We start from the raw sequence: 27,543 nt of genomic DNA, 5'->3' as shown, positions 1-27,543 counted from the left end.
TATCTTCTCTGGAAGCCTTTTTTTAAACCCCCATCCCCCTGCTGACTCTGACTTACGAGGCCCCCCATGATACACACTACCAATATATGCGGATAGCATGCACATTGGAGTCCGGCCGCCACATCACTGGAATGGATCTGGTGTCATGAGGATGACGCTGACCTTCTCGTGCTTTTTCAGAACTCCATGGTAACATTGTTAGAGGTAGTAATATGTAAATGAGCAGAAAATTCCAGTTACCTACCATGGCATTGGGCACAAGAGTTGTCGGGTCTTTTGTCCTGGAACAGAAGAGTGGAATCTGTGGTTGTGTGAGATGTCATTATGTTGATGTCTGATATTCCCCATTGATTCAACGGGAACTGAAACCCCTCTGGGTGAAACAGAGCAGAGATGGCTGGCACATGTTGTACCACCTGTTTAATGATCCTGGAGGTATCCCTCATCGCTCCACTTTATCTTTCTCAAAGGTTTGATATATCTCCAGTCATAAGCTGCACACACACCTGAATGATGGGGCGACATGGCGAAGCAATGTAATGATATATTGTATCACCGAACACTAGATGATCCGCCTTGATGGCGATGCAATATATATTGTTAAAATTCTTCATGTAACAACGCCGCATCATTCGTGGTATCGTCCCATCTGATATGCAGCACATGAGATGGGATGATGGAACCACTCAATTCAAATTGGCTGGACTTGCCCATAAACACTATACTATATGGATGTTGTGATCTGTTGCAGATCGCAAAATCGGCCGATATATCCTAACGTGTGTATCCACCTTTAGACCAGTGTTAGGCTGGAGCATGTTGCTGGTAAAACAATCTGTCTTATGTCTACAACTAGAAACGGAAATGAAATAAAGTGGTTTTATATTGTGCTAACAAAAATATACATTCCATACCGAAATGTCCTCTGCGACAATACAAATTCATATGCAAAGCAAGAGCACAGAGCAGGAGCTTAGGCAGAACAAGATAAAGGAGACATGAACCAATAGGAGGGCACAGAATTATTTCAGCCTTATTACACTGACAAGGCAAGACGCAAGGCTGGCATATCCCTGAGATGTGGAGGTAAATATGTAACAGCTTTTCAAGGCCTGATTCAGAGATGTACGCTAACCTGATGGCTAGTGCACATCTCCGATGTTTTCTACTCTGTGCGTGCGAAGGACCAATTCTGAGCATGTGCAAAATGTGCCCTTCGATACCACATGGAGTTCCCCCAAGCCACTGCCTGATCGACAGGTAGAAGAGTTTGGGGGGCGGTGCGGAGGCAAGGATGTCCTGCATTCCCGGAAACAGGGGAGTGTCACCCCCATTTTCTGGGAGTGCGGAGGCCAGAGTCTGCATCCATAGACGCAGACTTCCTGGCCTCACAAGCCGCCAGGACCCTTTCAGGCTGTGGGGAGCTTCAGCTACCACAGCCTGGACAAAGGGACAACAATCGCAACTGATTGTTCTGATGGTAATACTAGGCTGCAACCTCGCTCACAGAGCTGGGATCACGCAGATGCCGGAAGGAGGTGGCTGTTTCCTAAAGACACCTCCTGCCGTCCATCTGTGATTCAGGCCCTCAGTGTGATTAGAAATGTTCCCAAATCACACCCTGGAGAATTGAGAGGAACGATATAATGAGGAGAGTAGTCTGTATCTGCAGAGCCATTAGTGTGGACTATGTTGGTGGCACAGAGACATATCAGCAAAGATAATAGTCCAGTTTAGTCAACACAGCTTTACAGCCATTTACAGAGAATATTTTTTCTTCTTTTGGGAAATAAACCATCTCTTTAGCAACCCGTAAAGCCAGCTTTTCATCCTCTTTTAGTCCACGTTCTCTTAATTCCGCCATGATGCATTGTTTCACATGTCTGAGCTCCAGCGGCAGGAAGGGTATGAAGTAGTCAACGAGGTTCCTTTCAATCAGGCTGCTGTGCCAAAATCCATCTGCAGATAAATACAAATAAAAACAGAGCAACTATATATTAGATCAGGTGTCTGTGGAGTAAACTAGGGTGTCTATTGCAGAAGCCAGAGGTGTATGTGGTTGCCAACTGTCTTATTTTTATAGACAATTGTAAGTTTGGGACCCGCCAGTAAAAATGACACCTCTTTATGTCACTGCCTTACACCGAAGTGTAACAAGAATAGCACTGAGATTGTGTAATCTGTTTGTCTAAAATCCCTGAGCTCCAGTTTGTTGTGAATGCTTCCTCTGTTTTCAGTTCTGAAGTAATTTTGAAACCTGCACAATATTGTGATAAAAAAGCTACTTAGCAATCAATTTACATAGAAGTACAGTAAAAAAATATATATTTGAAGGTTACCAATTATACAGGATTACTAAATTACTGCGGGAAACAGAGAATTGGGACAAGAAGTGCTGCAGTGACCAGTGAAGACTACAATTCCACACTCCATATAAAATAGAGTAAATATCACATATACTGTATGCTGACATAAAATACTACATAGATATTTTCCTCAGCAATGATTGAGTTTTTTCTGCGACGTCACTCGCCTACCAGCGGTTTCTAATGTTAAACATAGAACTTGCCAGAAAGGGAGTTGAAAAGTTTCCAGAAATGTGCCAGAATAACTCGGTAAACAATAGACGGGCCTGGGGCAGTAAGGGCCCTCTGCATAGGAATAAATAGGGCTGTGCCTATGGAGAGTGTCTGCAAGTGACCTCTCTTGGTGGGGTCCCAAAAGGGACATGTCATGTTGTCTATCATGTTTTTATTGTAAGTACTCTGGAGTCCTTCATGGATCGAAGAGAACCTATCCCATTGGATTGAGTAAGTAATAAACGGGTAAACGAGGACTTTGTATTACTGTATATGAGTACTGTCTCTGTTTTAATATATTTTTTTTACAGGTGCCAACAGGCATGCTGGCACTTATGGTTTTTTAAGTGTCATCATGCCCTGGCAGCCTTGCTGGGACCAGTAGTTCACCTGCAAAGAATTTATTTTATTTATAAACTTTGCACCCATGGTGCCAAGTTTCCACTTTCTATGGAATCATATACTGTACACTGACCTTACCTAAAAGCTGGGTACACGGCAGGCAGATCTCTGCCGACTCGCCACCTCTTACCGATCGATGTGTCAGCACTTACATTACAACTGGGCGGGCATTTGAATTTGCCCGCCCAGCTGAGATGTCAATCACTGGTGGTCCCTGCAGCAGGTGACCGCCCGTACACACAGCAAAATGTACCGATGTAACTGTAGATATATCGCCCATCTGCTGTGCTGCAGATATATCGCCCATCAGCTGTGCTGCAGATATATCGCCCATCAGCTGTGCTGCAGATATATCGCCCATCAGCTGTGCTGCAGATATATCGCCCATCAGCTGTGCTGCAGATATATCGCCCATCAGCTGTGCTGCAGATATATCGCCCATCAGCTGTGCTGCAGATATATCGCCCATCTGCTGTGCTGCAGATATATCGCCCATCTGCTGTGCTGCAGATATATCGCCCATCTGCTGTGCTGCAGATATATCGCCCATCAGCTGTGCTGCAGATATATCGCCCATCTGCTTTGCTGCAGATATATCGCCCATCAGCTGTGCTGCAGATATATAGCCCATCAGCTGTGCTGCAGATATATCGCCCATCTGCTGTGCTGCAGATATATCGCCCATCTGCTGTGCTGCAGATATATCGCCCATCTGCTGTGCTGCAGATATATCGCCCATCTGCTGTGCTGCAGATATATCGCCCATCTGCTGTGCTGCAGATATATCGCCCATCAGCTGTGCTGTAGAGCAGATGTAATATGTCTGTGAAAGACATAGGGTCTCATTCAGACCCGGTCGTAAGCGCTGAGCGCTCGCAACCAGGTCGATGTTGACCCAGGGGGCATGCGCACGTCAGAGCTGGCTCCGACGTGCGCATGCGCGAGACCTGGCTAGCGACGGGCGCACCGTTGCTATGGGTCTCGCACCAATGGGGGCGAGCTGTCGATGTTGAATGACAACTTGCCCCATTTGGGAGCTGGGCAGGGGAGGTGGCCGGCCAAATGGAGGCGTTCCCGATGGAACGCTTGCCGTTTGTGGACGGCCCCACTGACATCAGCAATGATGTCAGTGGGGAGCTTCCTGCTCGATCAGAGCAGGAAGCTCCCTGGGGCTTGCGCTTGCCGAGACCCAACCTTAGGGTCTCGTCGCAAGCCCCGATGGTAACGATGGTCTTGACCATCGTGACCATCACCCTGGTCGGTCGCTAAGCTGTGGGTGGTAACCCACAGCTTAGCTAGCGACCAGGAGGCCGCACTTAAAAAAAAAAAGAAGCGGCCGCCCTCATTCAGAACGAGCGGTCGTTTCTTGCGACCACCTCTGAATGAGGGCCATAATTCACAGACCTATATATCGCCCAGTGTGTTTTAGGATTCCTTGAGATTTCCTGACTAATTTTACACTTCTCCCTTGGAAAAATGCAGTCGGGCCACCCAGTCCTAGGTAGATTTACTACTGTTCTCCATTCGGATATTATACGCTTATGGCTCACTGTGGTATGTAGTCTCCCCAAATTAGAAACGGCTTTGTAACCCTTTTTCTGGTTATAAACGATATCAGCAACCCAGAATTTCTCAGGTTTTAAAGTGCTTAGAGATCACTACGGTCACTTCTGTTCTAACGTATCACATATATGCTCCTGTGATCACAGTGTTACAGCCTCTGCCCAAATGCAGCATATAGCTGCTGTACTCACTGTTTTTGTTGTTGAATAGTCCTAGGGAGAGCACAGTCTCCATATGGTGTAACTGTAAATCCTCTCTCTCCTTTCCCGACTGCCAGTATGCCAGCATCTCCCTGTTGATCAGATCACCTCCTGCGTTGCTGAAAGAAAACAGAGTTGAAAACTTTATTGTTTAGAAAATAATAATAATAGTAAAACTGTTAAGTAATACTTATTTATCAATAAAATAATATATTGCATACTTTTTGACCTTCTCCTCTTAGAAATATACATGTACATATGTTGCTGGCACCAGTGCAGAAAATAGCAAAGATTCCGGCACTGTGCTAAAGTCCTTACTATCTTCTCTGCAGGCCGCATATTTCTAGCGCACTCTTTGGAAGTGGTCAGTAGCACTGACTGGCCTGAGTTCCCCTAAGTTGGGTACACACAAGACGATATATTGGACGATTTGTCATTTTATCAGAATGACAAATCGTCCACATCATCCAGTGTCTATGCACGATAGCATGCTTCCGTGTGCCGTTCCTCTGTAGATCCGGTGGGGGAACGAAATATTGGGTGGTCGTACACCTAATCGTGCAGTGAGTACGGACCACCCGACCTATCGTGCAGTCGCATCTGCCGACGCTGGCTACACACCGTCTGTGTACCCTGCTTTACATACCACCAAAGAGAGCTCCATTGACTCACAGAGCTGGGTGCACTGCACACCCAATACCCATTATACATACTTTATTGATGTTGACCAGGAAAACAATGATCACATTGTCACTAAGCATGACAAAATACTAATTTTAGTAAATACTTTAATGATTAAATATTTTAGTGACTACCTTCTGATGACGAAGTTATTTGTTCATACATGCCCTCGGCAACATTTAACGCTGCAGTACTTTTCTTCCTGCTGTGCTTTTCAGGACAGCCTTTTACATATTAGCATGTTTTATACCACAGTAAGAAACCAGAGCAAATGTAAGAAACCCAGCAGACAAATAAAGAGCATGTAAAGTCCTCACAGAAGGCCTGATTCAGAGGTGTAACCAGTAGTGCACACAGCAGTGTCTATTGCCGGTCACCCATATGCGACCTTATACAAATGCCTGCTACAAACACCTTGCCTTGTGTATACCTGTGTGGCCAAATGTGCAAGGACTGAGATGCATACTTTCATCATCTGTACATGCAGTTATACCAATTGGTGCGTCCTAAGATGCCGCCATCAGGTCACACCGTGCAGTTTCTCCGGGCGTGTATGTGTGCAGCTGTGTGCCCCTTTCACTGACACACTGCAAAACTCACATAACACGCCCATCAAATGGACCATTTTTTTGGTGAGCATTTCAGGCACCTCCCAGTCACCGCCCAAGAACGCCCACTACATATACAATACACTGCTCCCTGCAACGAAGACAAACGGGACATGTGCAGTAGCAAAAACAATCGCTCCACTGCGTCCAACATCAGGCCCAGGTTGTATCATAGTTGTATTCATTTAACACAGAGGCCCCAGAGCTGCAAGGTAGTAATACCAGACAAAATAAATTGTTTCTAAAAATCTCCTCTATAATTTAATTAGGTCATTAATGAAGCACTTCCCAAAAACAAAATCCTTTCTTTAGCCTCTTACATGCACCAAAAATCCTGACAACACCTATAATGCAAGATTATACATAGTGTATGCACAAAGGTGCTGTTGCAATTAGGGCAGGTGGTATAAGACATGGGCAGCAAAGTGATGGGCTTTTCTGGGTGGAGACTGGGAGGTGGTTGGAAAAGAAAATTAATCTCATGGGCATGTTATTGTTAGTAGTGGAGTGTGCTACTGCGCAGTCTCCAACAAAATGGCTCCTCTAGGGAAGTTTGGTTCCCTAACCAAGATGACTACCGATAGTGTATCTGCCAATGCACAGCACCATCTTGCCACTGTGTATGAGCATCATGGTGGAGGACGGATGTCATCCTCTCGCTACAGGGACCTGTGTAATTACCCTCTGTGTCCAGTATTCCAGACCCTGCACTGCTACCCTACAGAGGGGAGTCACTGGCTGGTAAGCTCTCTGTGCCCCTGCTCTGCTCCTTCCAGAGTGTGTATTACAACAGTGAGTATGGCTGTACAATACATCTACAACAATAAACCACAGAGCCTGGTTAAGTAACTTTACTGGTCATTGCCTACAGAATTAACCACTGGTGTGTACAGTATTCTGCCAAACATTAAGACTGCACATACATTTCCAACAGGTTATAGAAGTGTCTCGAGCGTGTCAGTGTAAGTGGCTGCATTCTCAGACACAAAGCTGCAGCCACAGAGGCCATGCTCAGACAGAGAAACTGCACCTCCCATAGAGCTGGTGCAAGTGTTGATGATGCACGCGATTGATGGTGGTGTGTGCGTGCGGAGAATCGCTGTCAGTATTACATCATGCAGAGACAATGAAAGTGCTGTTTCAGGACTTGCTCATTCAGAAGAAGACTACTACACCAAGGGAAGGCAGAAACTAGCATTCACATTGTATCACCGCCATAACTCCGCAAACAGACGCACCAGGGGACACAGCAAGTCCACCTCTGAATCAGGCCCAGAACAAGGACCAATCTAACATTCCAGTTTTTCATACTGTTCCCCTGAAAAACATTCTGCCAAACTTTGTAGATCTGACTGGAAATTGTAACAATACTGTATCGCTTCAAAGATAGTCTACTGTTACTCGCTGGCCGCCCGTTGATATATTTATCTTTCTGTATCTACAATACTGTATTTCTGCTCAGTAAGTCACTCTTAAATAATGACACAATACATAATTGGAATCGACAAAATGGCTGCCGTCACTGATCTTACTTCATTTTTGGCTATAGTGTATCATTCTTTATTCTCTAGTATTTTTAGTGTTTTTCGAATATATAAAATGCTTAATACAGGAAGTAAGTGACCTGTGCTCCGCTGCAATTTATTGAATGCAGAAATTAATGAGAAGCACTGGAACCTTAATATGTTTTATTAGGTGTGAGAAAAGATTAATATTCATTTTATGGAGTAGTCATAACATTTTAGAAAATGGTGAGATTTCTATATATTCATTTTTGCAGCCATTGAAATGTAACTGTGTGTCCAGTACCTGAGGAAAATAAATATGGTTTTACTGTGAGATACTCCATCAAGATGCTCATAACAGTCCAGGAAAGGCTTGATGGCATCAATAAGACCAGGGTGAAGCTTGTCCATCTCATCAAATATAAATATGGAACGAGCACATTTACTGACGTTTCCTCGAATCCAGGACTGTAACTGGTCCTGTCACAGAGAGATCGTATATTTAGGATTCATTTCAAATATTCAGTTACTCATTTTAGACAAGAATAGGAAAAACGGCCTTTGATGATGATGATTAGGCACCCCAGTGTCTAATTATCACCGGGATGTCTTGGCCACCTGTACAGAAATTTTTCACGAACCCTACAACATCACAACAACAAGTACCCTTGGTTTAGAGCTGCTGATCTAGAGTGACAAACGTTTTACAGTACAGTAATAAAACTCACAGTGTTCCTTGAGTTTACGCACTTGGTATTAGGATTTATTTACGGGTCTGAACAGACCCGTAAAAAAAAATCCTCATTAACTGCAGCCTGCGGGCTGCCATTGGGGCTAATTGAATAGCTCCCTGGGAACAATTGGCCTGATGTAATTTACAGCTGCTAATTGAATTCCCCCCTAAGTCTTCAGAGGTTTGCCGTGTATAAGGCATGCACAGAAAATTGCAAACACAATGAATATGCAGAAACAAAATATTCCACAGTCGCTTTAGAATCCCTTATCTTGCTAAATACATTAAGGGGTACATTTACTAAAGGTCGATTTAGAGCGATTTAAAATCGATCTAATCGATTAACATCGACGGGCTTTCCAACTGCAAAATCTGCATATTTATCATCTGTAGAGTCTTAATTTCAATTAATGTAAAAAATATGCGTATAGCCTGTTGATGTTCATCAATTTAGATCGATTTTAAATCGCTCTAAACTGACCGTTAGTAAATTTACTCCTAAAGATGCAAAGTGACCACAACTGCCCAGTAACTGGATCTGCAACTTGTACATAGATGGATAAATTCAACAGTTATTTGGATACTAGGCCGAGCAACCAGATGATACCACTTTGCACAGTTGCACGTCCAGGTCATATAAAATATTTTCGCTTTCTGTGGTAATATCCTATTAGACTCTAATCTTGTGGAGGGTTGTTTAGGAGCCCAAACACAGTACCCTGGTAAATTTGAACATACTGATCAACTAAAATGTTGGGATGCAGTCAGAAGGTTGACAATCACAATGTCAACAGGCAAAATGTCGACATGCTCACAATGTCGACACATGAAATCCCAACATTCTCAGAATGTCGACATTAGGGTAAAAAAAATATATAATGGGAGCGTTAATACCACAGCTGCTGGTTTGAAAATATTTATATTTATTGCAATAAAACAATTACACATATAACATTAAAAAACATAAGCAATACCATGGTATGCAGGTGGAAATAGTATGGCCAAAATTTAGTTATCCTAATGCATATAATGCTAAAGAATTGTATGTGTGAGTCTGGATAATACTAGAGCTGTGTTGTGAAAGTCTACTAATATTCTGGACCAATTGAACCCTGGGTCTGATTCAGACCCGGTCGCAAGCGCTGAGCGCTCTCACCCGGGTCGATGGTGGCCCAGAGCGGAGCGTCGTGCGCATGCGCGAGACCCGTATAGCGGCGGGCAATCCGTCGTTCCGGGTCTTGCACCTAAGGGGGCGTGCTGTCGATCTTGAGTGACAGCACGCCCCCTTTGGTGGGCGAGCCAGGGGGGTGGCTGCCCAGATGGAGGCGTTCCCATGAGAACGCCTACCGTCTGGGGGCGGCCCCACTGACATCACAAGTGATGTCAGTGGGAGAGCTTTCGGCTCTGTTTGAGCCGAAAGCTCTCTGGGGCTTGCGGCCACGAGACCCTACCACAAGGGTCTCGTCGCAAGCCCGAAGGTCGCAATGGTCTTGACCACCGCGACCATCATCCTGGCCGCTCGCATTAGCTGGCCGCTCCAAAAAAAAAAAAAAGACGCCCTGATTCAGAGCGAGCGCTCTGTCAGAGCGTCCGGCTCTGAATCAGGGCCCCTATTTCTTGAGCTTTAACTAATCTGCTCGACTAACACTGACTGTGATTAGTATACAAGGCAAGATGTGGGGCAGCCCGCTGCTTAGAGGAGGGGGCTGTACATGGGCCCCTTCAGGTGATAATACTCCCATGATATGATCATTGATCCCTAGATATGAAGAATCTAACATTTTCATGTATTATGTACAATTTGCAGTTTGTAAAAGTACCGTGTACAGAGAGATCAATTCTTTATGTGGGAAATGCGCTGTAGCCACAAAGAGGTGGACAGATTTGCTTTTCATTCCCAGCTCATAGATATTCTCTGCAATTATTTTGCTAGCAAAGTTCTTCCCTGTCCCGGTCCAGCCGTGTAGTGATAAGGTCAGTGGTTTCTTGGTGTTTTTATTCTTCATAAATCCTGACACTGCTCGTAAGATTACATGATGAGCCAGGGGCTGCCCAATAAGCTTGTTACTCAGGTCTGTCTGCAAAGCTGGAAAGAAAAAGACAAAAAGAAAAAAATGAAGGCACTTTATATAGCTGTGTGATCTGAAGATGAATACTTATTCTAAGAAGGACGCTAGCAGCCAAGGGTGGAGAGGAGGGGAGGGGGAGCGGGTACTAAATACCCGGACCCGGGCTTGTTGGAGAAGCAGGGCTCAGGTCCAATGCCATCCCCCCTCCCTCTTATCTGTCAGCAACCCAACACACTCTGCTGTGTGCTGGGCTGCAGTGGGAGCAGGGAGACTGCTCGCTGCCACTGAGCAGCAGCGGTCTCCTCTGCCTGTGGGGAGGGGCTATCACGCTGATCGCGCCCCCCCTGGATTTGCACTGGGTTGAGGTGCTCACAGCTCCCCCCTCTCTGGCACGCAGCATTGCAATAGTATTTTTTTTCTCCTAAGGGACGTGGTCACGCCGCCCGCGATTAGGCTGCATACCACAATCAGTACCCGGGCCCATGGCGGCTCTTGGCGGGCATGCTAGCAGCTCTAAGATAGACATTGCACAGCAACAAGAAGAAAATTGCAGACATAAGGCATGATTCTGTAAGGATCGTAAATGCAAAGATGCAATCAGGCAGATTTGCAATTGCGATCCTTTGTAGATATGGCAATGCACAAGATGCATCACGCCCCCTGTTCATTACTAAACTGAGCTGCATTGTTCAACGCAGCATCGGTTAATCTGCATACCATCGGCCTGCAGCCGGCCACCGCAGTTTAGAGGGAGAGGCCAGGATCTACATTGGGTGACAGAGATTTCCTCCTCCCCCAACGGCGGCGACACGCCTCCGTTTCGGGTAACGGAGGCTGTCGCCGCCCCCAAACGGCAGCACACTGTCAATCACTGACAGTCTGCTGCCAGTTTGCAAGCAAACTCGCAGACCCGTTCTGCAAATGCGCAGAACGGGTTTGTCGCCTGTGCAGATTCCCAAACATCGGGAATCTGTGTTCATCAGTGCACTGCTGAATCAGGCCCACAGACATGAGTGTCAGGCCTTTATCTAATAGCAGCATCCTACAACGTCACAGAACACACTCTTTAGTTACCACACAGCTATTCCCTATTACTATGTGGCCGCGATAACAAAGAGCATCTAGAAATGTGGGTATAAAATGCTTTCTAGCAAATGAGCAGGGCCCTCTTCCTTTCATGTGCTTCTCCTTTCCCTTACACTATCTTATACTCCCTACAACAGCACCTAAACTTTGGTTGCTGCCACCCTGCTGCTTATTTGAGTGTTCCACCAGGGCCGGCCCAAGCCTAATTTTTTTGGTAAGCAAATATAGATTGTGGTGCCCCTTTGTGGAATAAATTAAATTATATACATATAAAGTTAAGGCACTATGGGCCTATGTATTAATAATCGTGGCACTGCCATGATTATTAACAGTCTCTATTGCTATGGATATTTTCATATATCCCCACTATGTACTAAAGTTAACTCGCAGGGACAGCGGTAGCGATAACTGCTTTCCCTGCTAGCTACTTCCCCAGCATATTGGAGGCGTCTCTCACATTTGTGAAAGACTCCTCTGGGGAAGCTGACAGCACACGTGCACATTGTCAGATTCAGGACCCAGACAGAGCCCGTGGGAGAGGGATTGTGGACAATGCATCCAACTGTGTTAACAAATAAAAAAGTGAAAATGACAAAGGGGCAAATACTTTTTATAGCCAGTATGTATACCTAGCCTACAAGAGGGACAAAGTGGATATACACATACTAGTGTTGAATTTTTTATTTTTTTTTACTTATTTCACTTTTAGGGACATATTTAATTAGCACCGATGTGCGGCGGCGCACATCACCACTTGTTACAGTTCTGCAACTTTGCAGATTTTCCTGTGCACCTCTATGAGGAAAGATCTGTGATGCGGCTGTATTCAAGGTTTCGGTAAAACGACAATTGAATTGCTCCCTCAAAAAAGCATTAAAAGATTGTCCTTAATTCATCATATACCTGTCAAAACATGTACTGAGTACTAGATGTTGATGTCCATGAACACTACAGGGAATACTAAAATTCACATGAAGCAAAGCCTTGACAGAAAGTGTGTGTATAGAAGTCCCTACACTTCTTTTTGGGGTTACCACTGTCAAATGGATTATAAGAAGGTTTTGGAAAAAAAATGTGACTATGTGATTTCAAGTCCCTTGGGTGCTGGGGTTTGAAAAAAAAAAAAAAAGAGGGACAGGGACCGGGACGGGTCTATAAAAAAACAATAAATATGGGAGTGCACCATTAGCTCATCCTAGAGACAGCTATATAATCAGACAGCTCATTGTAAAGGAAAACCAGGGACACCTCATGTTATCACATCCACAACATCAGCCTTAGTGATCTGAGCAAACACAAGTAACTCATTGTGCAACACCAGCACAATCATTTACACATACTGTTAGCATCACAGCACATAAGATGCATCAGTAATACTAATTGTAATTTGTAATACAGGTAAAACGTGTAGAGACTCTGTATTTGCAGTGCACACCACAGCCTCTGTGGCCCCATTACATTATGAGGTCTCTGGGGGCCCCAGGTACTGACTGTAAATTATAGCCAGGCAGGTCACTCTCATGGAGGAAGCGGAACCTGCAGTGCTTAAAGAGCCAGATGGTGAGAATGGTGAGGGCACACTAATCACACTAACACTAATCACACACACACACACAGCACACCGCATACACATCAGCCATACTATACCGGACTCCAGGGACTCAGCTGTCTTCACTACAGCAGTGGCGGCTGCACAGCGCTCACCCCCACATAAGCTGCGTGCACTTCCCAAATCCTGTAGCTGTTGAGCTGCCAGACCCTCCCTGACTGTACTGGGAGACACCATTGGACCTCACCGAGCCAGCCTGCCAGCCGCGGGGACAAAGCGGGAGAGTGACACACAGGGCTAGGGGAGGGACACATGGGTCTGTGCGCCAATCAGAGTGGGTGCCCCGGGTGGGTGGGGAGACCGATCGGGTGAGTGACACCGGCTCAATGTAATTCACTGCAGGGGCGTTGTGTGTCTGTCTGCGGCGCCCTGCTCAATGTGGCGCCATAAGCAGCCGCGTATCCCGCGTATCCCGCGTAATGGTAGGGCCGGCCCTGTGTTCCACACAGAATGCAACTATGAAAATATGCAAATTGGGTCTGATTCAGCATCCCCCTGAGCGCTTACCCAATAGCACAAGGCAAAGGGAGGGAAGTGGGCTCAGGCTAGCCAGTGCATTTACACACACATTGCTGCATCATGTGCGAAGTGTGTGTTTCAACAGACTCTCATTGGCTGCTGTTGCTGTGCCCACTGCAAGAGCCGGGCTGGAGCTCACTCATGAGCCCCACCTTCCGGCTCCTGCAGTGGGTTACGGGAGAGACGTCATGACGTCTTTCCCTGAATGCAGATTATGCCAGCCCGGGTAGACTGAGGTGCGGATGGGCGCAGGAGCCGGAGCGGGGATTCAGGTAAGTTGTTTGGCTTTTTTCACTTGTGTGTCTGCACTACTGGGGGCACTGCATCGGGGGGGGAGGCATCTACTGGGGACTAATACTGGGGTCACTGCATCGGGGGGGGCATCTATTGGGGGGACTACTACTGGGGGCACTGCATTGGGGGGACCACTGTAACACCCCTAAACTGGGTTCTTTCCTTACTTACAGAGAGGTAAAGAGGTAAGCAGACTGGACTTCGGATGATTGTACTTGGTAATTTATTAGAATAACAGAAGCGTCTCTGGTCAATTTGCACTTTTACAATGAGAATTACAAGTTCAATTACTATTACCATTCACAATAACAAAACAACAAATCAAATTTTATTATACGGGAACACAGCCTCCTGGCAATCAATGAATATTCCTCTCCTGCTAATTGGAAAAAGATTAGTCCATGCAATATTTTCCAAACAACAGTTTATCTTAAACGCTTATAACCAATACCCTCAGCGTATTTATCAAACAGTCTTGAAAAGCAATAACAGTCTTTAATTAATTATCCTGTATGCTAACTATTTCCTGGCCAGAAAAACAATAGTTCATGAACTAATGTATCCCAAAAGTCTTGTTGGTGTACACTGCGTTGCCCGGGTTGTTGAATGCGAACACCAACTTTAAACTGTCTTTAATAGGGATTTCTCTACCTACAGTAGATTAAGCTGCGCAAGCTGAACTTGCTCCTGTTGCAATTGTCTCTCCTTATTAATCCTGACTGACAGCCTCTATGATTAGATTACTGTATCAACAATTTGGCAACAATCCAGGGCATTTTGTTACTGTAATTTATGGTGCAAGTTTGTTGCTGTTTACTCAGCCACACGATCGGCTGGCTGTCTGCTCTTATAGTTATGAGTGTGAGCACCACGGAAGCTGTCCCTGGAGTCTGACAAGGGTCTTTTTATGGCTCAATCTGATCAAGTCCTGCTGTTTTCTCTACACTGACTCCCCTGCTAATCAGCTTAGCAGTATAAATCCGCTGCTTGGTGGAATAGTAGGTGGAATAATCCCTTTGTACTGTAATTTGCTGCTGATTACGGGTGGCTCTCTATGTTACTGAGATTTCTGCCGTGTATTGCTCTGATGGGACTGCTGCGGCTGCCTAACTGTTGGCCACTGCTAATAGTTATTTGTGGAGGGTGGTGTGTAATAAGTCTATTACCACCTGACTGACTGACTGACTGACCTAGTCTCCTCTCGGTTCCTGCAGTGTCCGACACAACCTCCACAGGGCTCAGGATAGACCTGCCTCTGTCTAGATGCTGATCCTCCTGTCCCCTCCTCAGCCGTGCCTTCTCCCCGACAGGCTTCCGCTTCCTGCTGCCAAGTCCCCTCAGCCACCACGAAGCCTCCGGACCACAACAACGTCTCTCCTTGCCTCCGGATCGTCGCTCCTGCTCCCCGTCTCTATCAGGTAAGCAGGCATTGGAGCCTCTTTGCAACACCGTTACTACAGGGAACTGCTGTCAGTCTCTCTCTCTCAGGTCCCCACAGCGCAACAGGAGGGAACAGTTTGCGGCCATTGCTCCTGGGGCCAACTGCCAGTCGTCTCACATTCTGGGCTTTTATTCTCCTGCTCTCTCCCTCGAGGCCATGCTAACGCATCTCTTGGCCCCATGCCCTAGCGTCTGCATTTCCCCAACATCTAACAGGGGTGTCTTTCCCCTATTTACAGCCCCTTGGTAGCGTCCTATCCTCATGGACCCCAAGTGTTACAGGGCCATTTTGCCTCGGGCTGAACCATAGTTTTCCCATTGCAGGGACAGTTCATACAAGACCTTTTCTGACACCATTATGTGATTTAAACACTTTTCCCCTTACATATATATATATATATATATATATATATATACACACAAAAACTGGAAATACTCATGACTACCTATGCTGGCACAGCTTTATACAGAAGTGGGATCCCCTAATTCCGGGGTACCACACCACTACTGGCGGCACTGCTTAGGAGGACCACTATTGGGGGCACTACTGGGGGGGACTACTACTGAGGGCACTATCTAAAGGGCACTGCATAGGGGGGACCACTACTGGAGGCACTGCATAGGGCGGACTGTATAAGGGGCACTGCATTAAGGTGCATATAGAATGGAAAGGAATGTTCAGAATGAAGAGAAAGGGGTGTGTGTCATGTTGACACGCCCCATTTTTAAGTGGCCTTGCCCCTTGTGACTACGCCCATTTTTCACCACGCGTGCCTTCGGCATGCGCACATAGGAGAGAGGGGGCTACATTTTTTTCATTTGCCTTGGGCTCCAAATACCGTTGTTACGCCACTGTACAGCAGGAGGCGTCATGCAACATTGGATCATCTGCGAGACCATCGGCCGGCTAAGTGACTCATGGGGTCACTTACTGGTTCGGCGCATGTGCAGATTCCTGAACATCAGGAATTTGCGTCCAAAAATTAACGGCATCCTCTGTTGAATCAGGCCCATAATTCCAAAGCTTACCTGAGCATAAGGACGCCCACTGCAGCCTTCTTATCTGTGTCCGACGTGGCGTACCAGCGTAAATATCAGTAACATCGATGCACGGCCATCCATGCTGCCCTGACCTGTCTCAAATACACACAGAGAGCTCTCATGCTGTGTAGGAGATCACAATGGCTAATTTATGCACGCCAATGTAATGGCGTTTAAGTGGTAGGACACACCTGCATCTTTTCAACGACTTCCTGTTACCTTCCCCAAATGCTGATTACCTGTCACTCACTTTACGAATGAATCCTGTGTGCGAGCATAATTGTAATACAATCGCTGGACACGCTCAGTGCGGCTATGACGCATGCGCACTGGCTAACAATCACTCGATCTGCGGAAAAATCACTATTGCGTCAATCAGGCCCAAAGTGGATAATTTATCTAATACAGTCTATGAAATGACAGTTAGAAGCTGATTGTTTGCTATGGATGATATCTCCACTTTAAGGCACAGATGTACTAAGCTCTGGAAAGTAGTAAATTGGAGAGTGATAAACTACCAACCAATCAGCTCCTTTCTGTCATTTTTCAAACACAGGCTGTAAGATGTTAGTTAGGAGCTGAGTGGTTGGTAGTTTACCACTCTCCAACCTATCACTTTCCAGAGCTTAGTACATCTCCCTTTAACTCTGAAAGGGGTAGATTTATCAAAGCTTCAAAAAAGAAATGTGAAGAGAGAAAATACCAACCAATCAGTGTCTATCTGTAATTATACAGACTGAGGTCCTGATTCAGACCCGGTCGCAAGCGCTGAGCTCTCGCAACGAGGTCGATGTTTGCCCACTGGGCATGCGCTCGACTGAGCCGGCTCGGTCGTGGTAATGTGCGAGACCCGGCTAGCGCCGGGTGCTTCGTCGCTACGGGTTTCGCACCAAAGGGGGCGAGCTGTCGATGGTGAGTGACAGCTCGCCCCATTTGGTAGGCATAACCTGGGGGTGGGTTCACAAATGGAGGTGTTCCCAAGCGAACGCCTGCCGTTTGTGGGCGGCCCCACTGACATCACCAGTGATGTCAGTGGGAGAGCTTCCGGCTCTATTAGAGCCAGAAGCTCTCTGGGGCTTGCGGCCACGAGACCCTACCACAGGGGTATCGTCGCAAGCCCGATGGTCGCGATGGTCTTGACCATTGCGACCATCAACCTGGCCGCTCGCTATAGCTGTGGGTGGTCACCCACAGCTATGCGAGCGGCCAGGAGACCGCTCCAAAAAAAAACGCCCTGATTCAAAGCGAGCGCCATCTCTGAATCAGGCCCTGAGTTTGAAAAATTGCAGGTAGGAGCTGATTGGTTGGTACTTTATCTCTCTTCACTTCATCGCTCTTCAAGCTTTGATCATACGTACTTGCCAACTCTCCTTCATTGTCAGGGAGACTCCCTGAAATAGTAGCAATCTCCCTGAAGAGTCTAACTATCTCCCTGATTGCACATTAACCCCATTATGTAGCTGTTGTATAAAAAAAAACAGAGATATGTACATTCAAACGGGATCATTAGTATAATTTCCCTGCATTGATAATAAGGCGCAATGATCCCTATGGCTACATGCATTTTCTGAAAAAGTATCAGTGTGTTTTCATCAACATATAGATCTTACTAACAGCTTTGGGTCTCGTTTACATTTGATGTCAGTCATTTTTATGACACGCCTCTTAGATGTAGCAGTACACGCCCACTGTACCGCACATTCATAGGTGTTTGCTTCACAATCTCCCTGAAATGCTTTTTCAAAAGTAGGCATGTAGGGCTTTGATACATCACCCCCTAAGGTTTGATACATCTCCCCATGCTTACCTAAGCTGTTGAATTCCTTTTCCTCCTCACAGCACTCCATCAGGCTGCAGTACAAGCCCTTGGTCGAGAAAAAGCTTGAAAAGGTCACAGTAGGTTTCAGGAGTAGAACCAGCAACATGAGCAGGACACATGTCCTAGTATGTAACCCCTGAGCTACAGCCATTGTAGATTCAGATAATGGCCCAGGCTGTCTGTCCCAGTGCAGGATCCCGTGTCCTAGGAGGAAGTCACATTTGTGTGTTACATCCTGATACATATTTTGTTTCAGCTGTGACCTCAGAAAAGGGAGTAGCAAATATTTACTGTATAGTTTCGTTTCTACAGTAAGGACACTTAGGGCGTTGAATGCAGACTTTTGCTATACTAGTGCAGTAACAGGAAAGACAGGGCCTGAGTCATGCGCAGATTTTGTAAATAGTGAGACGCCCACTTGCAGTATTATACGGTGGTGCAAATCCATGTCGGCGAGTCTTTAAAAGCACCATTGAAACTTGCACGTGCCCTATGGCATACTGAGTATGGCGTACTGTGTGTCTGCAGTTGTGACGGATGTAGTCTCTGTCAGCGATACGCCCGCGTCTGCCTAGCCACCCCGTCACCTCCCAGGAATGCCCACTAAATTCCACACTCCCTGCATCCAAATACGTTCTGCACTCTGTGGTAACAATCGGGATTATTGCGCCGTGCGACTCGGATGCTGAAAACATCGGCCAACTACATGCATATTGGCATAGAATTGGAATCAGGATCAGTCCCATTTAGAGGAATGAGGGCAATGGAGAGTGTGGGCCTTATTCAGAGATACACGCAATTCCGATGTTCGTGCAGTTCAGCAATTATTTGCTGCTGCGCATGAAATGTGATCATTTCACTTATTCTTTAGAAGCTTCGGCCGTTCTGCACATGGGTGATCTGATGACTCCTCATGTGCGGCAGCCATTACCAGTAATATCGGCAAATGTAGCCCATAATCTACAGCGCCTAACGCCATCTTCATATAGTGTTAGTTGTGGAGCCAAACTCACTTGGTAAATCTGACAACTTCGTAGCACCCATGGGGGCTGTGGCTGCTGTTGGAAATAGGGGCCGCGGCCACATATGGAGATATCTGCTGCGGTCCCTCCTTCATACATTCAGGGGATCCTTTATATTTGCATGTACCCTCGAAAACTGGTGTTTTGGGGGGATATGACGCAAGTATTATTTGATAAATATGCCCCTGTGCTAAAAATGACACCTATAAAAAAAAAAATCACACACTTACCTATCCACGATCGGGATATCCAGCGCTGTCGGGCTTCCGCTGCGTCGCACTCTGCTCCTGTCGGGCTGCCACTGACGGGAATCGAACCGTACCCATTCCTAGATATATATACACATATATATATCTAGATATATATGTATATATATATATATATATATATATATATATACACACACACACACTTCATGGGGGATGAGGAGAAGGAGCTGAGGCCGGTGTGGGAGTGTGCGGGGGGCTGCCTGGTTACATAGAAGCAGCAGCCAGAGTCGCGGCTGCTGCTTCCTGTACATTGTAGTTCCGCAGCCACAGCGGGAGCGTGTCCCGCTGGTGGCCCGGATACATAGCAGCAGCGGCGGCTACCAGAGCCGCTGCTGCTGCTCCTCCACCACACAGTGATCACCTAGTGATCACTGTAGTGCCGGAAACGCAGCGGGAGGGTCTCCCGCTGGCGGCCCGGGTACAGAGCAGCGGCGGCGGCTACCAGAGCCGCTGCTGCTGCTCCTCCACCACACAGTGACCACCTAGTGATCACTGTAGTGCCGGAAACGCAGCGGGAGGGTCTCCCGCTGGCGGCCCGGGTACAAAGCAGCAACGGCGGCTACCAGAGCCGCGGCTGCTAGGGCCAGCAGCCCGATCACTGCTGGCCACAGTGATCGGGTCACAGCAACAGCTACGGCTACATGAGCTGCTGGCTGCTGCTTCAATGGCAGTGCGCCAGGAGGGGGTTGCCGACGGTGACCGATCACTGTGGCCAGCAGTGATCGGGACACGCTGACAAGGCAGCCATGCTTACAGAGGGACCAGAAGGTCCCTCTGATGTAGGTGGCTGCGGGAAGATTAGCTTCCCACAGCCGCCTAGTGGGCATTTCTGATACGGCCATGTCAGGGAAAGCCCAGCCTGGTGCGGTCGTATCTGATATGACCGTGCCAGGCAAGTGGTTAAAGCCAACTTATAGCTACCAATATCACTCTACTTCAGGGTTCAGGCATTGTGCATGTGCGGTCAGCGACCTGCGCCTGTTTTAGTGGGGTCCAACAGAGAGGGATCCTCCGAAAACATATGAGGTGTGGGCCAAATTTTAACAGTATACCTGCACTCAATGACCTTACATTTACAGAAACCAGTACCACCCTGGCTTTCAACGGGAACAATTTTGAATTTACGGCGATAGTCTTTTTTTTAACCGAGGTCTTATAAGATTGTCTTGTAGATGACATTAGTCATTTTTCCTCCTGACGTCAACACGAAAAGATTTAGGGGGTCATTCAGACCCATTCGCGAGCGGCAGTCCGCTTGCAAGTGGGTCGATGTTCCCCACTGCGAATGCGCACGACGGAGGGAGCTCCGTCGTTCGCATGCGCGAGACCCGGCGAGCGAAGGACTTTCCATCGCTCCGGGTCTCGCACCAAAGGGGGCGTGCTGTCGATGTTGATTGACAGCACGCCCCCTTTGGTGGGCGTTCCGGGGGCGTGCCTGCCAGACGGAGGCGGTACTATGGGAACGCCTACCGTCTGAAGCCGGCCCCACTGACATCACTAGTGATATCAGTGGGAGTGATTTTGGCTCTGATAGAGCCAAAATCACTCCTGGCCTTGCGGTTGAGAAACCCGACCACAGGGTTTCTCTCGCAAGTCCGATGGTCGCGATGGTCAAGACCATCGTGACCATCTTGTTGGACGCTCGTATATGCTGTGGGTGGTGACCCACAGCTATACGAGCGTCCAGGAGGACGCTCCATTTTAATGGAGGTGGGCCCTGATTCAGAGCGAGCGCTCTGGTCAGAGCGTCCGGCTCTGAATCAGGGCCTTAGTTTTGACATGATGCAAAAAGGCCACGTAATGTTGTCCATGAGAAAAACCGTCTCCAGCCACGCTAAGTGTCTGTCCCTATGCTTTATTTATTGTCAGACTCTTACTGGGAATTGGCCCTTTTGAAATTAAAGAATAGTTTTTCGCATAAATAAAATAGGAACAGTAAAAAAAAGGGAAAAACTTAAATTTTGCATCAGTACACTGGGCTTACATCAATTTAAAACCAGATATTACGTATCAATCTCTATATGGTATAAAATAAAGGGCCTGATTCAGAGCCGGACGCAATTAGCGCTCGTTCGTGCAGAAAATAGGGGTGGCTATTCAAATGAACCGTTCGCTCTTTGCGGTCTGTTCACGCCTCTAGGTCTGAACGAGCAAACAAAACTTGCGGTCGTTTTTTTAAAAAATACGCCCCCTGGCCGCTCACATCCTACGTCATGACCGCTATTTATTAGATTAATCGAGTACATCGACCAGGGTATGAACTGCTCGCTATTCTTGTGGTTGGTTTTTGCTACCACAATTTTGCGAGCAGTTCTGGCTATAAAATAACCCAGTGACGTGGTCAATGATGCTGCTGTTTTAATTATGCACACCCATAAAACGCCCGTTTTTACCTTTAAGCACGCCTGCGTTCAGATCTCCACTCCCCGTTTTCAAGCACCTTCCCCTGTTACCACCCACATACGCCTCTTTCTGTCACTCAAATTATCAGGCATTCGCTATTTTGCGAGCACATGAATTTCGACCGCACTGACTGGTTCGCGCATGGTATAACGATCCGTACGCATGCGCAGTTGGGCAAACATCGCTCGGCGCGAACGAGCGGCCGCTTACGAGCGGCTCTGAATCAGGCCCAAAGTCCATTGTTGTGATATATCGTTAGCGGTTTAAGTAGCGCAAGCCTTGAAAGTGTTCGGATGTCCATTTTTTCATTGACTCGCTTCACTAAAATCGTCACTGCTCAGCTCCCTTTTGTCATTCATTAATGTTTCATACACCTAAACCTTCCTCGACAAATGTTCTAGAGAATAGTAATAACTGCATCAAACTCTGTTCAGTGGTTCTAGAGATTAGCCTGAACAAACAGACAGACACCTACCAGGGACTTTATTTGATAGATAGACTGATTGTGGGTCGGAGGGCAGGGTGACAGATGCCCACCTAGGTAGGTCCCATTTTCAGCACTTTGGGCCGACCATTGGTCCCTGCAGAACTGTAGAATGGGCTATGCTATTGCCAGAGAAAGTGCCTGGTCAGTAGTGATTGTGCAGATGCGTAGCCCCGTTCTCTTAATAACTCTCTCCTCCCCTGCCCCAGTAAGGATATGCCATCACCTGGCGTGCCTGCCCCAGCAGTGCCCTTACTACCTTTAATGCCGGGCTCACACTTTCTCTTGTCCTCTGCTCCCCTTCACCTCTAACACCTGGCACCCCGCCTCCTCCTCCTATCCCTACCTACTCCTCTTTACCCGGCTCCCGTCTCCTCAGCCCCAGCTTCTCTCAACCTCCACATGGGATGGTGCCTGGCTTCCTTCTATGTCCTGTCCTAGCCTACTATTCCTGTCCCCGGCTCTCCTCTAATACCGAGCACCTCTCCTTCTCCTTATGTCACAGCCTACTTTTCCTTTCCCTGGCTCTCACCTCCCACTGTTCTTGGCTCCCGTCCACCTCTAATACATGGTATCTTCTATCTCCTATCCCCACCTACTCCTGTCCCTGGCTCTCCTCTAATACCTATTAACCAGCACCCCTCCCCCTCCTCCTCCTTTCCTAGCCTACTTCAAGTTCTCCTCTCCCCGGGGTTCCTCTTATGCCTATTGCCCAGCATCCCTCCTCCTACTACACCAGCCAACTCCTCTTGTGTCTGCCTCTTGCACATCAAGAAGACAAAGGGGGTCATTCAGACCCACTCGCAAGCGGCAGTACGCTCGCAAGTGGGTCAATGTTCCCCACTGCGCATGCGCACGACGGAAGGAGCTCCGTCGTGCACATGCGCGAGACCCGGCGAGCGAAGGACTTTCCATCGCTCCGGGTCTCACACCAAAGGGGGCGTGCTGTCGATGTTGATTGACAGCACGCCCCCTTTGGTGGGCATTCCGGGGGCGTGCCTGCCAGATGGAGGCGTTCCTATGGGAACGCCTACCGTCTGAAGCCGGCCCCACTGACATCACTAGTGATGTCAGTGGGAGTGATTTTGGCTCTGATAGAGCCAAAATCACTCCAGGGCTTGTGGCAGGGAGACCCTACCGCAGGGTCTCCGTCGCAAGTTCGATGGTCGCGATGGTCAAGACCATCGCGACCATCTTTTTGGACGCTCGTATATGCTGTGGGTGGTCACCCACAGCTATACGAGCGTCCAGGAGGACGCTCCATTTTAATGGAGGAGGGCCCTGATTCAGAGCGTCCGGCTCTGAATCAGGCCCAAAGAGCCATTAGGAACTGCAGCCAGAGGCAGAGCATAGCCGCCCCCATCCAGTTCACACAGAATAAGATAAAGTTGAGAGAAAAAATGCATAAAGTCTATACGCACGCGCACACACACACACACACACATATATATATTTATTTATATATATATTGTGAGGATACGGGGTTCTCTCCATCACTCAGACACCGAGCAGATGAAACCAAAGTGATGGTTTATTTTTCCACAGCACACAGAAGTAGATGATATGTATGGACAAGCGGTAAGTACAGTGAACAGGCAATAAACAGGTAGCAGTCCAGACAGAGGCAGTCCCAGTAGAGTACAACGTCCCAGAACAATTCCACGAAATAGCTAGAGACCCTCAGTCCCCACAGTAGAAACTATCACTGATCACACTTGCAGTGAATAGCGTAAAAGTCCACTCAATCGTTTCCAGAACCCCACGCGTAGAAACTATCAGAGATCACACAGCAATGATAGTCCCTAGGCCCAACCAAGTTCCAGGATCCCATACAGTAGAAGCTAATCACAGAACACACAGCAATGAATAGCGTATGGGTCCTTGCAGAGTTTCCAAAGTATAAATCCACAGAACTGGTGATGCGTTTCACTAGCACCTTGGCAGAGCGAGGCCTCTTAGCCAAAATCAGCGACTAACATGTGGAGTTGCCTTCGGTGACCTGTTTTGAAATCTTCCAATTTTCCCACGATATTGTGACACCCCAGGGGGGTTGCACCGTTTCCTGATTGGTGCGAGTCCCTTATGCTGTCACTTTCTCCTACCTCCTCCGGGTATTACTTCCCTGACGAACACCTGCTGGGATGGTTCCGTTCAGTCTACCAGGTTCACGTGAAGCACAAAACAGGCAAATGGAAGGAGGAGTAAATCCTGAGCGTCCCCTGGGGAGGTGGGAATTAACTTAGAGGGTCTTTTGTTCTGGGAGGTGTCACCTTGCTCTAGTGGTTACAAATAACACAGACATATGGAACAGGCTAACATCAAGGCTTATCCAGTGTTAAACATTACAATAACTTACATTATTACATAATATACATGCTAATGGAAATGTGTGTCCTGAGAATGATCACACATACACTTAGCTGACGGATGGGGGAACACAGAAGGGCTAAAAAGTAAATTGATCTCTGCAAGGACGGAGATGCTGCCAGTACATTTGTAACACACATCTCATGTCCTCACATATATATATATATATATATATATATATATATATACATATATACACACATATATATTGTAACACGGGGTGTTGAAATGAGGACTCCAGACAGGCGGGTACTTGGTAAAGTGGTGGCTTTTAATGGCAGCAAACACTGAACCTTAGCATACGTGAGCATAGGCCTAGCCACACACAGGCACATAACAGAAAATAAGCAAACAAACATTAAAGGTTCCAGCAGTCAGCAGTGGCTTGCAGCCACAATTGGCCATGCTCTCCCAACATAGCCCTTTGACCCTGGCACTACAACACTGTAGCTACTACCAGGCCGCTAGTCAGCATCAGTGCAAAGAGCATCAGGTGTGTGAGAGTTTTAAACTCTTCCTCTGCTGCTCAGTGATGAGTTGCAGCTGGGCCTGTGCAACTGTGAAAACATGGAGTTCCACACCACCCTTACTGCAAACTGAACAGGGTTCACTCCCTTGGAGGGAGCTGATACCAGCAGAATGTGGGCAGTTCAGGTGAGAGACAACTCCTCTCACCACGCATAACCCCCCTTTCGCTTTTCCAAGCTTGGGGAAGTGCATATATTGCTTGGTGACGACTGACACCCTTCAGTCTTTTTCTTGTGAATTCTGGGTTGTACTTTTCCTCGCAACTCCATGGACAACATATCTCTCAAAGAGCCAGTGCGACATCCAAGCAGTCTAGCGAGAAGTACAGGGTCTGGACTTTCTTCTTGCCAGGGTTTGAGTAAGTTGACATTGTATATCTGCTCTGCATATCGCCTTCCTGGCTGCCTGACACGGTAATTTACCGATCCAATGAAGAAATCTATTGCACAGGAACTATAAGTAAATATTGAAAAGAAAACCCCTAATTATCAACTTAAATCTATGTAAATATTTATATGTATCAGGGGGTGTCACCACAGATAGTATAATGCAAGTAGAAACAAGGAAGAAAAGATCTGTATATGGTGCACTACTGTATTATAAAATATAACTTTTATTATATTGTAATTAAAATGTTATATTAAATCATATCTAAAATAGATTAAAATGAAAATAGCGAAATATATGTGACATAATAAGCGAGGAAGTGCAAATAAGTGTAAACGTGTATACTAAAATGCACTGTATGCCTGTATTAGGTCTTCTTATTCTAAATATAGATCTATGTCCCTCACCTTAATTTATGTGAGAAACAACATTTATCAATTATAAGATATATAGTCAGGTCCATAAATATTGGGACATTGACAGAATTTTCATATTTTGGCCTCTATTCACTACCACAATGGCTTTGAAATTAAACAAACAAGATGTGATTTAACTGCAGACTTTCAGATTTAATTTGAGGGTAATTACATCCAAATCAGGTGAACGGTGTAGGAATTACAACGGTTTCTATATGTGCCTCCCACTTTTTAAGGGGCCAAAAGTAATGGGACAAACTAAACAATCCTAAATTTAACTTTCACTTTTTAATACTTTGTTGCAAATCCTTTGCAGGCAATTACAGCCTGAAGTCTGGAACGCATAGACATCACCAGACGCTGGGTTTCATCCCTGGTGATGCTCTGCCAGGCCTCTACTGCAAATGTCTTCAGTTCCTGCTTGTTCTTGGGGCATTTTCCCTTCAGTTTTGTCTTCATCAAGTGAAATGCATGCTCAATCGGATTCAGGTCAGGGGATTGACTTGGCCATTGCATAACATTCTACTTTTTAGCCTTAAAAAACTCTTTGGTTGCTTTTGCAGTATGCTTAGAGTCATTGTCCATATGCACTGTGAAGCGCCGTCCAATGAGTTCTAAAGCATTTGACTGAATATGAGCATATAATATTGCCCGAAACACTTCAGAATTCATTCTGCTGCTTTTGCCAGCAGTCACATCATCAATAAATACAAGGGAACCAGTTCCATTGGCAGCCATACATGTCCACTCCATGACACTACCAGCACCCTGCTTCACTGATGAGGTGGTATGTTTTGAATCATGAGCAGTTCCTTTCCTTCTCCATACTCTTCTCTTCCCATCACACTGGTACAAGTTGATCTTGGTTGGTCTCATCTGTCCATAGGATGTTGTTCCAGAACTGTAATGACTTTTTTAGATGTTGTTTGGCAAACTCTAATCTGGTCTTCCTGTTTTTGTGGCTCACCAATGGTTTGCATCTTGTGGTGAACCCTCTATATTCACTCTTGTGAAGTCTTCTCTCGATTGTTGACTTTGACACATATACATCTACCTCCTGGAGAGTGTTCTTGATTTGGCCAACTGTTGTGAAGGGGTTTTTCTTCACCAGGGAAATAATTATTTTATCATCCACCACAGTTGTTTTCCGTGGTCTTCCGGGTCTTTTGGTGTTGCTGAGCTCTCCGGTGCGTTCTTTCTTTTTAAGAATGTTCCAAACAGTTGATTTGGCCACACCTAATGTTTTTGCTATCTCTCTGATGGGTTTGTTTTGATTTTTCTGCCTAATGATGGCTTGCTTCTTTGGATCTCATATTGAGAGTTGACAGCAACTGATTCCAAATGCAAATGTCACACCTAGAATCAACTCCAGTCCTTTTACCTGCTTAATTGATAATGAAATAACGAGGGAATAGCCCACACCTGTCCATGAAATAGCTTTTGAGTTGATAGTCCAATTACTTTTGGCCCCTTAAAAAGTGGGAGGCACATATTGAAACTGTTGTAATTCCTACACCGT

General features: G+C 46.6%; 1 protein-coding gene across 4 annotated transcripts; it reads right to left on the bottom strand.

The window, feature by feature from the left end:
- Positions 1-865: 865 nt before the first annotated feature.
- LOC148523514 (torsin-1A-like) lies at positions 866-18,357 on the bottom strand. 4 transcript variants are annotated; one of them, XM_088473098.1, is made up of 5 exons: positions 18,137-18,357; positions 10,092-10,357; positions 7,843-8,018; positions 4,736-4,863; positions 866-1,959 (listed from the first exon to the last, which is right to left on the bottom strand). In XM_088473098.1, the coding sequence occupies exons 1-5, from the start codon at positions 18,297-18,299 to the stop codon at positions 1,712-1,714; spliced, it is 981 nt and encodes a 326-aa protein (XP_088329224.1). In that variant the 5' UTR covers positions 18,300-18,357; the 3' UTR covers positions 866-1,711. The 4 variants fall into 4 exon arrangements, with proteins under 4 accessions (XP_088329224.1, XP_088329226.1, XP_088329227.1 ...); XM_088473100.1 differs by lacking the exon at positions 18,137-18,357 and adding an exon at positions 13,074-13,465; XM_088473101.1 differs by lacking the exon at positions 18,137-18,357 and adding an exon at positions 13,131-13,465.
- Positions 18,358-27,543: the final 9,186 nt, after the last annotated feature.

This window comes from Taudactylus pleione, unplaced genomic scaffold (genome assembly GCF_031769625.1).
Source record: "Taudactylus pleione unplaced genomic scaffold, aTauple2 ptg000130l, whole genome shotgun sequence".
Lineage (NCBI taxonomy): Eukaryota > Metazoa > Chordata > Amphibia > Anura > Myobatrachidae > Taudactylus > Taudactylus pleione.
Note: the sequence above shows the minus strand (reverse complement) of the source record. Positions and strands in the feature narration are given on the sequence as shown.